This window comes from Chiloscyllium plagiosum, unplaced genomic scaffold, assembly GCF_037043375.1.
Source record: "Chiloscyllium plagiosum isolate Xiang-an unplaced genomic scaffold, Cpla_swu_hap1 HiC_scaffold_19, whole genome shotgun sequence".
In the NCBI taxonomy this organism is placed as follows: domain Eukaryota; kingdom Metazoa; phylum Chordata; class Chondrichthyes; order Orectolobiformes; family Hemiscylliidae; genus Chiloscyllium; species Chiloscyllium plagiosum.
The window spans coordinates 67,493,735-67,506,419 of NW_028270157.1; the positions used below are offsets into that span (position 1 = coordinate 67,493,735).

The 12,685-nt window shown below is 41.6% G+C and overlaps 1 protein-coding gene across 2 annotated transcripts in view; it reads right to left on the reverse strand.

Annotated features, from left to right (window-relative positions):
- Window positions 1-2,747: 2,747 nt before the first annotated feature.
- Window positions 2,748-12,685, reverse strand: part of LOC122559473 (intestine-specific homeobox-like) — a 62,507-nt gene continuing 52,569 nt past the window's right edge. For both annotated transcript variants that reach the window (XM_087997510.1, XM_087997509.1), the window contains exon 5: window positions 2,748-10,479. In XM_087997510.1, the coding sequence (XP_087853636.1) occupies window positions 10,225-10,479 (255 nt within the window). In that variant the 3' untranslated portion in view covers window positions 2,748-10,224. The remainder of the gene's footprint in view (window positions 10,480-12,685) is intronic.

Here is a 12,685-nt window from a genome sequence, read left to right on the forward strand (position 1 = left end):
AAGTTATGGACAGTTCAGGAATAAACCAATTCAAATCCACTATATTCTGTCCAAAATTGCAAGGAGCATTAGAATGGGTGCATCAAACTTTAAAGACTATGCTGAGAGCTTATAGTCAAGACTATCCAGAAGATTGGGGGAAAGGAATCTCATTTGTATTTTTTGCAATTAGGGATGCACCTAATGAATCAACTAAATTTAGTCCATTTGAATTAGTTTGTGGGCGTGAGGGGAGAGGACCACTGAAATTAATTCAGGAGAAATTGGTGAGTCAGAGTTCAGAGAGCACATATTTGGACTAGGAGTCAAATTTTAGTGAAAGATTAAATAGAGCGGATGAGTTCGCTCGACAGCATTTGAAAGTAGCATTGCAATTGATGAAACAGGAAACAGGCAAGAGACCAAAAACTTGTAATTTTGCTAACAGAGATAAAGTGTTTGCGCTACTTACAGTGCTAGGTCAACCTTTAAAAGCAAGGTTTAGTGGGCCTTATCAAATCAAAAAGTGATTGAGTGAGGTGAATAATATGATAAGTAAGCCAGAAACGATGAAATTTCACAGTGTGTTATGTAAATATGCACAAAAGCTTGATTTGTTTATGAAGGAAGGTTGAGTCAGAGATGATGAGCACCCTGCTCCAAAGCCAATAAAGTAAACAGCTTGTGAGGCTTTGGTTTCTTTTTAAAGTTGGAACAATGGAAACAGCCAGAAAGGTTGGGGTCAAGCTCCGACAGAACCAGGATTTTTAGTTTTAGTTTTCAGCAGCAGTAGCTGGGGTATTGAAGCTGGATGTGGAAGTTCTTATTGCTCTCTCTGTTAAAGCTAAAAGCTGGGACTCCTATCCTGCTGCTAGAATTGCATGGGAGACAATCTGTGGGCATCACGGTGGCACAATGGTTAGCACTACTGCCTCACAGCGCCAGAAACCTGGGTTCAATTCCCGTCTCAGGCGACTGTCTGTGTGGAGTTTGCACATTCTCCCCGTGTCTGTGTGGGTTTCCTCCGGGTGCTCCGGTTTCCTCCCACAGTCCAAAGATGTGCAGGTCAGGTGAATTGGCCATGCTAAATTGCCCATAGTGTTAGGTAAGGGGTAAATGTAGGGGTCTGTGTAGGTTGCGCTTCGGCGGGTCGGTGTGGACTTGTTGGGCCGAAGGGCCTGTTTACACACTGTAAGTAATCTAATCTATTTTACTGAATTTGCTTTTACTGAGAATATGCTTATAGGACATTTTTTTTATTATTAGGTTATTAGTAGCAATTATATATATAAAGTTTTGTTAAGCATTTCAATAGAATTACAGTTAAGCCAATTCTTTTAGTTTTATTCTGTCTTTATTCTAATTGCTGTGTAAAAAGAAAGTGTGTTTTGTTTCAAGTCAAGTAGTTTGGCCAATTGAATTGCAACAGGAACGCAACACCTTATATGTGCCTTTAAAATGAGAGACCGTTGGGGTCTAGGTTATCTTCTTAATATATTTTCAAGGGGTTTGGTTTGGTCTATAACAAGAGGAAGTGGTGGCGGCAGGTATGGTTATGTAATTGAAAAGCCAACTGGATATGGCTAGGAAAGATTTAGAAGGATATGGGCCAAATGCTGACAATGGGACTAGATCAGTTCAGGGTATCTGGTCGGCATGGACGAGTTGAGCTGAAGGGTCTATTTCCATACTGTCCATCTCTATGACTCTAGTTAATGATTTGAATCCAGTGACCCTTCTTCGGAACCGCTGGACTCAAAATATGAAGTCTGCTTTCTCTCCACAGATGCTGCCAGACTTGCTGAGTTTCTCCGGCAATTTCTCTTTATGTTTCAAATTGTCAGCATCTGCAGTTCTTTGCTTTATTTAACAAAAGGTATATGGGTCATTCTTTGAATTTGTTTTAGCGATGTCAGTTGAGGGACAGCTAATTGTTCAGGCGGGAGACCACAAAATACTACACTATTCCTCTTCAAATAGTGCCATTCATCAGAGAGGACATACAAGGCTTTCTTTAATAACTCTTTTGAAAGGCTCTCTTGAATCACTGGATGTAGCATTTGAACAATTAATCCTCTGAATCAATGGAAAGCTTCCTGTCACTAAAGTCATTGCTGATGCTGACACATAGATGATAGTGAGATGAAATGGACTTAAGGTTGTCCTTCACACCATGTCTTTACATCTCTGCTCATTCTCACTTCCATGTAGATATGATTATCGTCACTGCAGGGGAAAGTTAGTATCACATGCCTCCTTCCTGTCTGATTTCGTAACATCGTCTGGCTGTGGAAGTATCATCAGATAAGGAGAATCTGTTGGGAGCTGGTTTTGTAAAAGCAGCTATCTGAGGAGTTTCTATAAAATAATCAGATTATTGATTGCTGGAGGAGTCAGGCGGTTCACTGAAAAGTCAGGGTGCGACTGAGGTCATCTCAAAGTCACAGTCTGAGTTCGCCCGACAGTTGGGCTGGCTGACAGGCCATTCATTCTACCTCAGCCACATGCTATTTCTGCATCCTCACTCACTCCCGGTAGGGGGGGGGGGGGGGGGGGGCTACCCATGTCTGCTTCTCTCATGATCGATACTGCATTGGATCAGCCGTAGGATGGGAAGTGTGCAATTATGTTTTGTTACGGACCAGACTGGACTCCCTCAGAATATAATAAGAAAGTGGTCCAGACCCTAATTCTTTACTTATTTTAAAGGTAAATGTAAGATTCTGCGCTCCAGCTGCAAATGGATTGGTCGAACTACTAGATTTGAAGCAAAATACACTTTATTCATACACTCTGGTTAAAATACCAAAAAAAAGAGAATTGGCTGAGTTGTAACCAATAGAAAACTTAGCAGAATAATGGATTAGTTAGCAACTACACAGTAACTGTTCCAATATAGTTACATCGCATAAACACACCTTTAGCAAAAGGCAAATTCTGACAATAGATTTTTTCATATATACTTCCGGCAGCAAGAAGAGAACCCCGAGCTTTTAGCTGTAACCAAAAGAGGGAAAAAATAGCTTCCACTGCTTTAAGGCCTCAGCAGCCACTGCCACTGCAAACTAAGAAACTAAAACTCTCGGCTCTGTGAGAGCTTGACCACGCCCACTCAGGCTGCTTCTATTGTTGCAACCTTTTAAGGCTACACAAGCTGTTTGCTTTATTGGCTTTCCAAATAGACAGCTGGGTGCCTATGTCTTCAACTCTCTCTTTAAATAGAAAAGGACAATGTACTTCCCTTAAAGCCAGAGTATTTTCACTTTTTTTTGCCTGACTTGGGTTAAAAATTGGGAAATTTTCTTATTACTTCACCGTCACGGGTCCATTTCAAAAGTACCTCAGTAGTTGCAATTACGAGCTTCATTCCTATTTATTCCATAAATACAAAGCATAATGATATTTTGGACAAACAGTAGTAAGTCACTATTCAGACAAAACTCCGCAAAAAGCGATGAGATAAATGACTGGTTAATTGGCATAAAGGAACACTAATCAACACACCCTCCATCAAGTATGATCAAATAAGTTTATTCACCACTCTTTCAGCTTTGTTTAAGTGAGTTACAAGGTTTGAACCCATAATTCTTCTCATTTAGAGATTTAGTGTGTTTTCTCCTGACTGAGCCAAACAAGCACTGTCACTATGGCTTGTCATCTATCTAGAATTTCAAAACAAATAACAAATTGGATTTACTCAGTGTCTTTGCAGATTATGCAGAATATACAATGCAGAAACTGGCTATTTGGCCAAACTCATCTACGCCACTGTGTATACACCATATTGGGAAATTCCTCTTCTTTTTACCTGATCAGCTATTTCCTTTATTCTGCGTGTATTAGTGAGCTTGCTGTAAAACATCACAAAGCCCTGCACCTGAGAGACATCAGGTAGAAATAGAAATCAAGTCAAAACCATCAGTGACAAGACATTACAAACTTGACCAAAGGCAGAGATTTTACTGAATTCTTGAAAGAAAGAGAGAGAAATGGTGAGGCTACAAGGGAAACCTTCTCTTCTGTTTGTTACCTCCCCTATTTATGAGCTTTTCTTTGAAGGGATTGAAAGCTGTGACCTTGCTGATTATTTTTTTTCCCTTTGTGCATCTAGGTTGTAAATCTGGGACTATATTTTCATGCTGCTTGCAGTTGTCTATTATGAAGTTTGGTCTAAATCACTAATTTAGATAAGATTAGTACCTAACCAAAACATTTATCAAAACTTGATTGGTATATTTAAAAGGTACAATTTAATGTAGAGATAAGGAACTCAATGAAAGCAATCAAAGGCAAGGTAAATAAGGATTTAAAAACAGGCAAGTATTTTCAACCAGGCCACAAATTTAAACAGTGACAGGAATTCAACAAGTCAGGAGACAATAAATGAGACACAAATCTAAACTAAGGCAGCAATGAGAAATAAATGCAAAATCACTGTAAAAATAGGAAACATTTGATATAGTTTCACATGGCAGTGTTTGGTTTAGCAAGTTAGAAATGGTTGGGATTGATGGGTCCTTGACCGCATGGGTTAGAATTTGGCCAAAAGCTAGGAAACAGAAGGTAGGTATAGATGGGCGTTCCTCAGACTGGAGGTGAGGTGAAATTGATGTTCCCCTTGCTGTTTCTGATTTGTACAAATGATTTGGAGATAAGTGTTGAGGGCAAAATCGCTAAAACTTGCAGATGATACTATAGCTAGAGAGAATAGTTCATTGTGAGGATGATGCTGACTGACTTCAGAGGGACATTGACAGGTTAGCCAAATGAGCAGACACCTGGCAGATGAATTTCCATGCAGAGAAATGTGAGGTAATGCATTTTAGTGAAAGTAACATGGAGAGACAATGTAGGCTCAATGGTACAACTTTGCGGGGAGTACAGGAGCAGAGGGAGCTCGGGGTTCACGTGCATAATTCTCTGAAGGTGGTCAGGTAAGATGAAACCGTTGTTCAGAATGTTTATATGATCCTTTAGTTTACAAAAAGAGGCATGTGTTCAGTTTTGGGGACCTTATTTATGGAAGGGGGTTCAAACCTTGAAAAGAGTTCAAAGGAGATTTACTGGAATGATACCAGGAATGAGGGATTTTAGATGCAAGGAAATATTCGAGAAATTGGGCTTATTTTCTTTGGAACAGAGAAGATTAAGAGGTGATCTTATTAAAATTTTCAAAATTGCGAACAACTTTGACAGGGTAAAGAAGGATATTCCGTTTCCATTAATTGGTATGTCAGTAACTAGGGGTTACAATTTCAAGACTGTCAGATAGATAGCTAGACATCAGATGAGGAGAAACTTCTTTATTCCGATGGCTGTTAGGATTTGGATTGCACTGCCTGGGAGAGGTGGGGCAGGTAGATCCTATTTGAGGTTTCAAAACAGAGCTGGATATATATTTGAAAGTCATGAATGTAGAGTTTTGTGGAGATAGGACTATAGATTGGGACTAGCTGGGTTACTCTTTCAGGAGCTGGTAGAGGTACAATGGGTTGAATGGCCTCTTTCTATAATGTAAAATTCTATTGGCCTATTGGAAACACTCAGCAGGTCTGGCAACATCTGTGGAGAGAGAAAAACAGACTAATGTTTTAGCTTCGTTACCTATTGTCAGGACTGAGAGAATAAGTTTAAACTGAGGTGGCAATCAGAAAACGCAATGGACTAATAATTGAATAATGCCATTTGTGTAATGCTAGTTTTGGTGGAGGTTGGTGGTGCGCAAATGTGGTGCTATTACCTTGTTTTCACAGTGCCAGTGTGGGGCCCTCTAACTTCTGGCTCTCTAGGGCTGGCTGGGCCTCTGGCATCTAACTTCACTGTAAGCACTGAGGGTTATCGATCATTCCTGACCCCTGCCCTCTTCAATACCCAGCTCTCCCCCATTCTTCTATCTGTTATAGACTCATATAGCACAGAAACAGACACTTTGGTCCAACCAAGCAACACTGAATATAATCCCCAGCTAAACCAGTCCCACCTACATGTCCAAATGTCTTTTAAAAGTTGTAATTGTTCCCACATCCACTAGTTCCTCAGGAATTCATTCCACACACGAATCACCCTGTGTTTACAAAAATTTGTCCCTTTATTAAATCTTTCCCCTCTCACATTAAAAATGTGCCCTGTAGTGTTGAAATCTCCCACAGTAAGGAAAAGGCACCGACTATTAACCCTATCTATAAGCCTCATGATTTTATAAACTTCTATGAGGTCACCTCTCAACCTTCTATCCTCTAATTAAAAAAGTCCCAGCCTATCCAGACGTTCTTTATAACTCAAACCTTCCATACGCAACAATATCCTGTTAACTTGCTTCTGAACCCTCTCCAACTTAATAATATCCTTCCTATAACAGGGTGACTAGAATTGAATACTGTACTCCAGAAAAGGTCTCACCAACTCCTGTATAACCTCAACACGATGTCTCAATTCCTATATTCAAAGGACTGAGAAATGAAGGGATGGTGACTGCTCAGACAAAACAGCTGCGTATGCCTGTATTTTCCAAACCCTTCAGAAATCTGGCAAACAAGCCATCTATTTGTTAAACAGAGAAATGAGGTTCTTGAATGGAAACAGCTGCAAATGTGTTTATTTACACAGCAAGGTAACAGTTTTAAGACGGTGATCACTGAACTTTGATCACAGACTGACTTTAACAGCACATTCTACTATGAAATAACTACCTGCTTCATGATCAAGGACTAACAGGTGACATGAGTACAAAGGCTTAAAATATAGACTAACAGCTTCTAAATGCAGTGAAAGGCTCTGTATCTGGTGGAAAGCACGAAAGAGAGTGAGAGGCCTCAAATGAAATAAGATGCTGTGTCTTTGTTACAGCATCAGTCCTGAGGGAAAGAAAGAGTTTCTTTGTCACTGCCTTGAACACTTTGTTAGTGATCTAGACAGGGAGAGGTAGGATGACAGAAGCAGAAATTCCTTAGTGCTCTGAGAAAAATATAAGCCATCCTTCAGTATTTCCGCCCTGTTAACAATTAACCATTCCCTCAAACCTGAAAACAAAACTGCATTTCCTGATGCTGACGGCCAGGAGCCAAGAACCATTCTACACATACACTCTGCTATGAGAAAGTATACACGCTCCAAACTTTGATGAAGGTTTAGGAGCTTAGGCTCTAGGGGATGACACTATGGTTCAGTGGTTAGCACTGCTGCCTCACAGCACCAGGGACCTGGGTTTGATTCTAGCCTTGGGTGACTGCCTGCATGGAGTTTGCACATTCTCCCTGTGTCTGTGTAGGTTTCCTCCAACGATGTTCAAGTGGCTTGACTATGGGAAATTCAGGGAGACAGTAGGGGGTGGGGTGTTCTTCAGAGGGTTTAGCAAACTGCTAGGTCAGAAAACAGCTCAGGTTTTTAAAATTTAGTTATGGGGCCTGGCATCTCTGGCACTTACTACCTATACCTGGTTGCCCTTAAGAAGGTGGTGGTGAGCTACAACCATGAATAATTGCTGTCCACATGCTGGAGATCCATGATGCCCTTAGGGAAGGAATTCCAGGAACTTGACCCAGCGACAATGAAGGAATGGTGATAAATTTCCAAATCAAGATGAGGATGGCATGGAGTGGGACTTGCAGAAAGTGCTTTCCCCAGAGAGAAAGACAGAGAAAGAAAAAGGAATGCAGAAGTAGGTTCATTCAGACAGAAGTCAAAGAAAAGAGGTCCTTAACAGCAGAGACGCAATTACTTTGTCTCCAAAACAGTCAGGCCTGGGGAAGAAAGGGGCCCTGAGTTGTTCAGAAGAAAACTCAAAAAAACAGGAAGCCATGGGGGTGTCAAAGACGGAAGATATGCAGCAAGACTTGGAAACATAGGTTAAAGGAGCCCATGTCTGGCAGTAAGTGAGCTCAGTTAGGAGCTTGTGTAAGAGTCTCAGGCAGTGAGATTAACTAAAGAAAATGACTGAGTAAATGCTGAAATTTGCCATAAAGAAGCGCATTACAGCCATGTCAGGTGACCAAGGAACTTTAGTGTGGAGACAGGGATCACCCTTCACTGAGGTTGGAGTTTCTGTGTGGTTGTTGTTGGGGTTAAAAAGGATTGAAGCTTTCTTTGGGTATTTTGAATACCATTGTTTCAAGTCATTCTTGTATAGTGTAAAATGTAGTTCTCATTTGAGTAGGTTTTGATCATCTTTTGTGAAAGGTACAACAGTGACCTCGTGCACAAATACTCAGTAAATGAAAAAAGAAGATAAAAATTAATGGTCTATCAAGCGAGGTCAAACTTTAGGATTACTCTGGATCTTGCCTTCAACTGGGCTCATAACAAACATTTAAATAAATGGTGATTCTAATAGGTCTTTTCAGCTGTACCTATGGATTACGCTATTCCCATAGATTTAAGCCTATATTGTCACCCCTTCATGCGTTCTATCTACCATGAATTCTCTTGAGGATTGGGTATTTCTACTGTATACTTTGAGGCTGCTCTGATCTATCTATACTTACTGAAGACTAACTCTTCCTCACTCTCAGTTAGCTTATAAACTCTTTATTAACATTCTAATGTACATTATACTAATTACAGCTCCTCAGTACACTGGTTCCAGCCTTCTGATCTATGAGTTCCAACAACTTGCGAGTGCTGATGTCAAAACAGCACCAGCATCATTCATTTCCCCAGCACACTCAGACTGTCCTGTGTCGCCTATGCAATGTTCCTGACACCACTGGTCAAACTGTGACCCGATTAGATGTCATTTGGTGGCTGAAAAGTAAGTGAATTTCTTTGCCTTTGGCATTTAACGCTACAGAGTTAAATAATTAATACTGTCAGTTGTGTGGTTTAGACCAGCCCTCTGACATTTGAAAGTGATTACTTGAAATTAGGAACGCCATTAAAGTACAGCTCTATTGTAAAGATCTGATGATTTTCAGTGTCCTGCAGTCATGGGCAAAATGTCAGTAGATTTGTTAGCTGTACTGCAATTGTATTTTCATCCCTAACAAACGTTTTCGGGATTTTTAAGTAGCACAGAATATCTGCACATAGCACAATGATCTATACTCGGTTAGATTCAGCCACAGCAACAACAGAACTATTACAATTGGACATTTGAAAGAAAAATATGAGTTTGAAACAGATTCCTTTTGGACCTGAAATGTTAATGCTGCTTTCTCTCCACAGATACTGCCAGCCCTGCTGAGTTTCTCCAGCAATTTCTGTTTTTGCTCCTTCCATTCTTTTTGGATCTGTGCCATCTTTGATCAAGGCAAGTTCGCATTCTGCAGACTTGACAGCGCCAAACCCAACTACATCTCAAATACAATAGCTTCATTTCAGTTCTGATCCGACAGATTTAATCAAATACCATAAACAGATTAGCATTATCAACACAGATGGCATTAACAACAGCGGGGCTAAGCAGCGAGTTCATTGCAATGTACCTACCCTGTGGTAACTTTCCATGCATACTCATAGATAAAGGTCAGACCTATTCAGCCTCTTAGCCCTCCTTTTTCCGCAATCCATAAGCTGTTTATCCTCATTGTTGCCTCCAGTCAAATGCTCCTTCATTACCCTCTCATAACCAGTGCTATACCAAACAATATCCCAATCATAGAGAAATTGTCTATTCTCAGCTTTCTGCCCATTTCCCACACTCATTTATGACTATAAAGAATTCTGCAGGACAGGAACGTGAATAGGATTGTGTTTTATTCCAATATGACTCTCTTCTTTGGCACCCAGGTCAGAATCCAGCTCGGACAGACATGAGCATTCACAATAACGTTCTTCTTCCATGGCGAAAGGTTTGCACATTTGGGAAATAAATCCTGTTGTTTGAAAGCTATGCCTGTTAAGGTAGTTAGAGAGAGAGAGAAGAGTATCTACACAGTCTGATGGGGAATGGGAGGGCTCAATATGTGAGAACAGCAGGAGTTAAAGAAAGAGTTATGAAAGGACTTGACCAGGACCTTCCAACTAATTCACATCAAGACCTCCACAGGTCTCATCCTGAGCCAACCATGGATTCTGAGAGCCTCCACGCCACTAGTCTAGTGAGGATAGTTTCATCACAGTTCTCAGGGTGATGACTGGGGACTCCCCGTAACCTCACCTTTTGACTATTATTCAATAATAGCCTCTGGACAAACATATTTACAATGCAAAAGACCAAGTTACTTCAAGGTGAGTCTCCAAAAGCCTTTCTGCATCTTGTCTGGCCTCCTGGATTTGCTGGGGGCATGTTCTAGCCTTTGGTGGCCAACTTTATTTCGAATAGTTTCTTCTGAGGCCCATACACATCACGTCCCACTGTAGCCCAGTAGAGTTGGGCACATGGTATGGCGGAACCCATAAGAAATGAGGCTGGAGCTTTGACATGGTGATGGGATCTACTGCGGACAGTGGTGCCAGTGCTGAGGAGTATGGAGCCAACATCGATGTCCAAGACTCTGGAATGCGGGGGTAATAGTTCAATAACAATGGGGCCATCGACGCTTTATTTACTATTGCATTTGAAATCTGCAAAGAAAGATAAGCACAAGATTTTAGTGCAAAAGAATACATAACTTATTATTGGAACTTCTTGATGAGGGCAAATACTAAAAAAAAATTAGCAGCCATTTTAAAAATGGGGGGGATGTGCTGAAATGGTGCAAGTCAGATTCTCTCCTCAAGGCGTTTGGTATGCTTTCCTTTATCGGTCAGAGTATTGCGTACAGAAGTTGGGAGGTCATATTGCAGCTGTACAGGACATTGGTTATGCCACTGTTGGAATATTGCGTGTAATTCTGGTCTCCTTCCTATCGGAAAGATGTTGTGAAACTTGAAAGGGTTCAGAACAGATTTACAAGGACGTTGCCAGGGTTAGGGGATATGAGCTATAGGGAGAGGCTGAAAGGGCTACGTCAGTTTTTCTTGGAGCGTCGGCGACTGAGGGGTGACCCTATAGAGATTTACAAAATCAAGAGGGGCATGGGTAGGATAAATAGACAAAGTCTTTTCCCTGGGGTGGGGGAGTCCAGAAGTAGAGGGCATAAGTATAGGGTGAGAGGGGAAAGATATAAAAGAGACCTAAGAGGCAACGTTTTCACTCAGAGGGTGGTACATGTATGGAATTAGCTGCCAGAGGAAGTGGTGCAGGCTGGTACAACTGCAATATCTAAAAGACATCTGGATGGGTATATGGGCTGGGTGTTGGCAGGTGGGACTAGACAGGGTTGGGATATCTGGTCGGCATGGACGAGTTGGACCGAAGGGTCTGTTTCCGTGCTGCACATCTCTATGACTCTAAGTCTGAAAGAGGATTCTGGGTAATTCAAGATGGAAGATGGGAAAAAATTGTGGCCATAAGAGCTGCTCCTTTTTTGGGGTAGTTTAGGTGTTGGAGCTGATTTCCTCAAATTCCAGGAGCAGTAATTACTCTTTTATAAGTTGTTGCATTGTTTTGAAACTTTGGGGGTAAAATAAAGATCAAAACAACGGCACTGTAAAAAGGAGGAAAAGAGACAAAAGTAGAGATCACATGATCAGTGAGGGAGAAAGAGAGAAAGAAAGAAACCTACAGTGCTGCCTGACACAGCAGTGAATCTGCACAGATACTGCCTTTGCTGTTCGAGTTCAAGTATCTCTGGACATAGGAGTGCATCTAAGAAAAATAAACAAACAGCGAAACTCACAGCTGAGTAGAGTGATGTGTTCTTCCTGTCGGATGTGGGAGATTAGGGAGGGTTTCCATGTTATTGATGATTATGTCTGCAGTGAATGTGCTTGGTTGCAAAACCTATCAGATCGCACAGATCATTTGGAGCAGCAGTTAGAGGCAATGAGGAGTTTACAGGAGTTAGGGGGTGTGATGGATGGCAGTTATAAGAAGGGAGAAAAGCTGCAGATACAGTCAGGTAGATGGGTTCCCTTCAGGAAAAGTAGGAGGGGGCAGGCAGGTAGAGCAGGAGTCTTCTGTGGCTATCCCCATTTCAAGCAAGTGTGCTGTTTTGAAAAATGTAGGGGGCGATAGACTCTCAGGGGAATGTAGCATGAGCAGCCAGGTTTCTGGTACCGAAACTGGATCTAATGTAATGAGGAGTATGTCAGGTTCCAAGCAATCGACTATGATTGGGGACTCTCTAGTCAGAGGCACAGACAAATGTTTCTGTGGTTGACAACGAGAAATCAGAATGGTGTGTTGCCTCCTTGGTGCCAGGATTAAGGATGTCCCAGAGAGAGTACAGAATCTTCTCAAAGGGTAGTGGGACCAGCAAGTGGTCATTGTACACATTGGAACTACTGACATAGGAAGAGAAAAGGATGAAATTCCGAAGGGAGAATATAGGAAGTTAGGCAGAAATTTGAAAAGGCAGTCCTCCAGGATAGTAATATCCGGGTTACTCCCGGCGCTACAAGCTAGTGAGGATAGGAATAGGAGGATAGAGCAGATGAATGTGTGGCTGAGGAGAGGGTTCGCAGTTTTGGATCACTGGAATCTCTTCTGGGATAGAAATGACCTGTACAAGAAGGACGGATTGCACCTGAATTGAAAAGGGACTAATATACTGGCAGGGAGATTTCCTCGAGCTGATCTGAAGGATTTAAACTAGCAAGGTGGTGGGGTAGGACCCAGGGGGATAGTGAGGAAAGAGATCAGTCTGAGACTGGTATAGTTCTGAAAAGGAGCAAGTCAAACCTAAGGGCAGGCAGGAACAAAGCAGAGATCAAGGTAGGACTGATA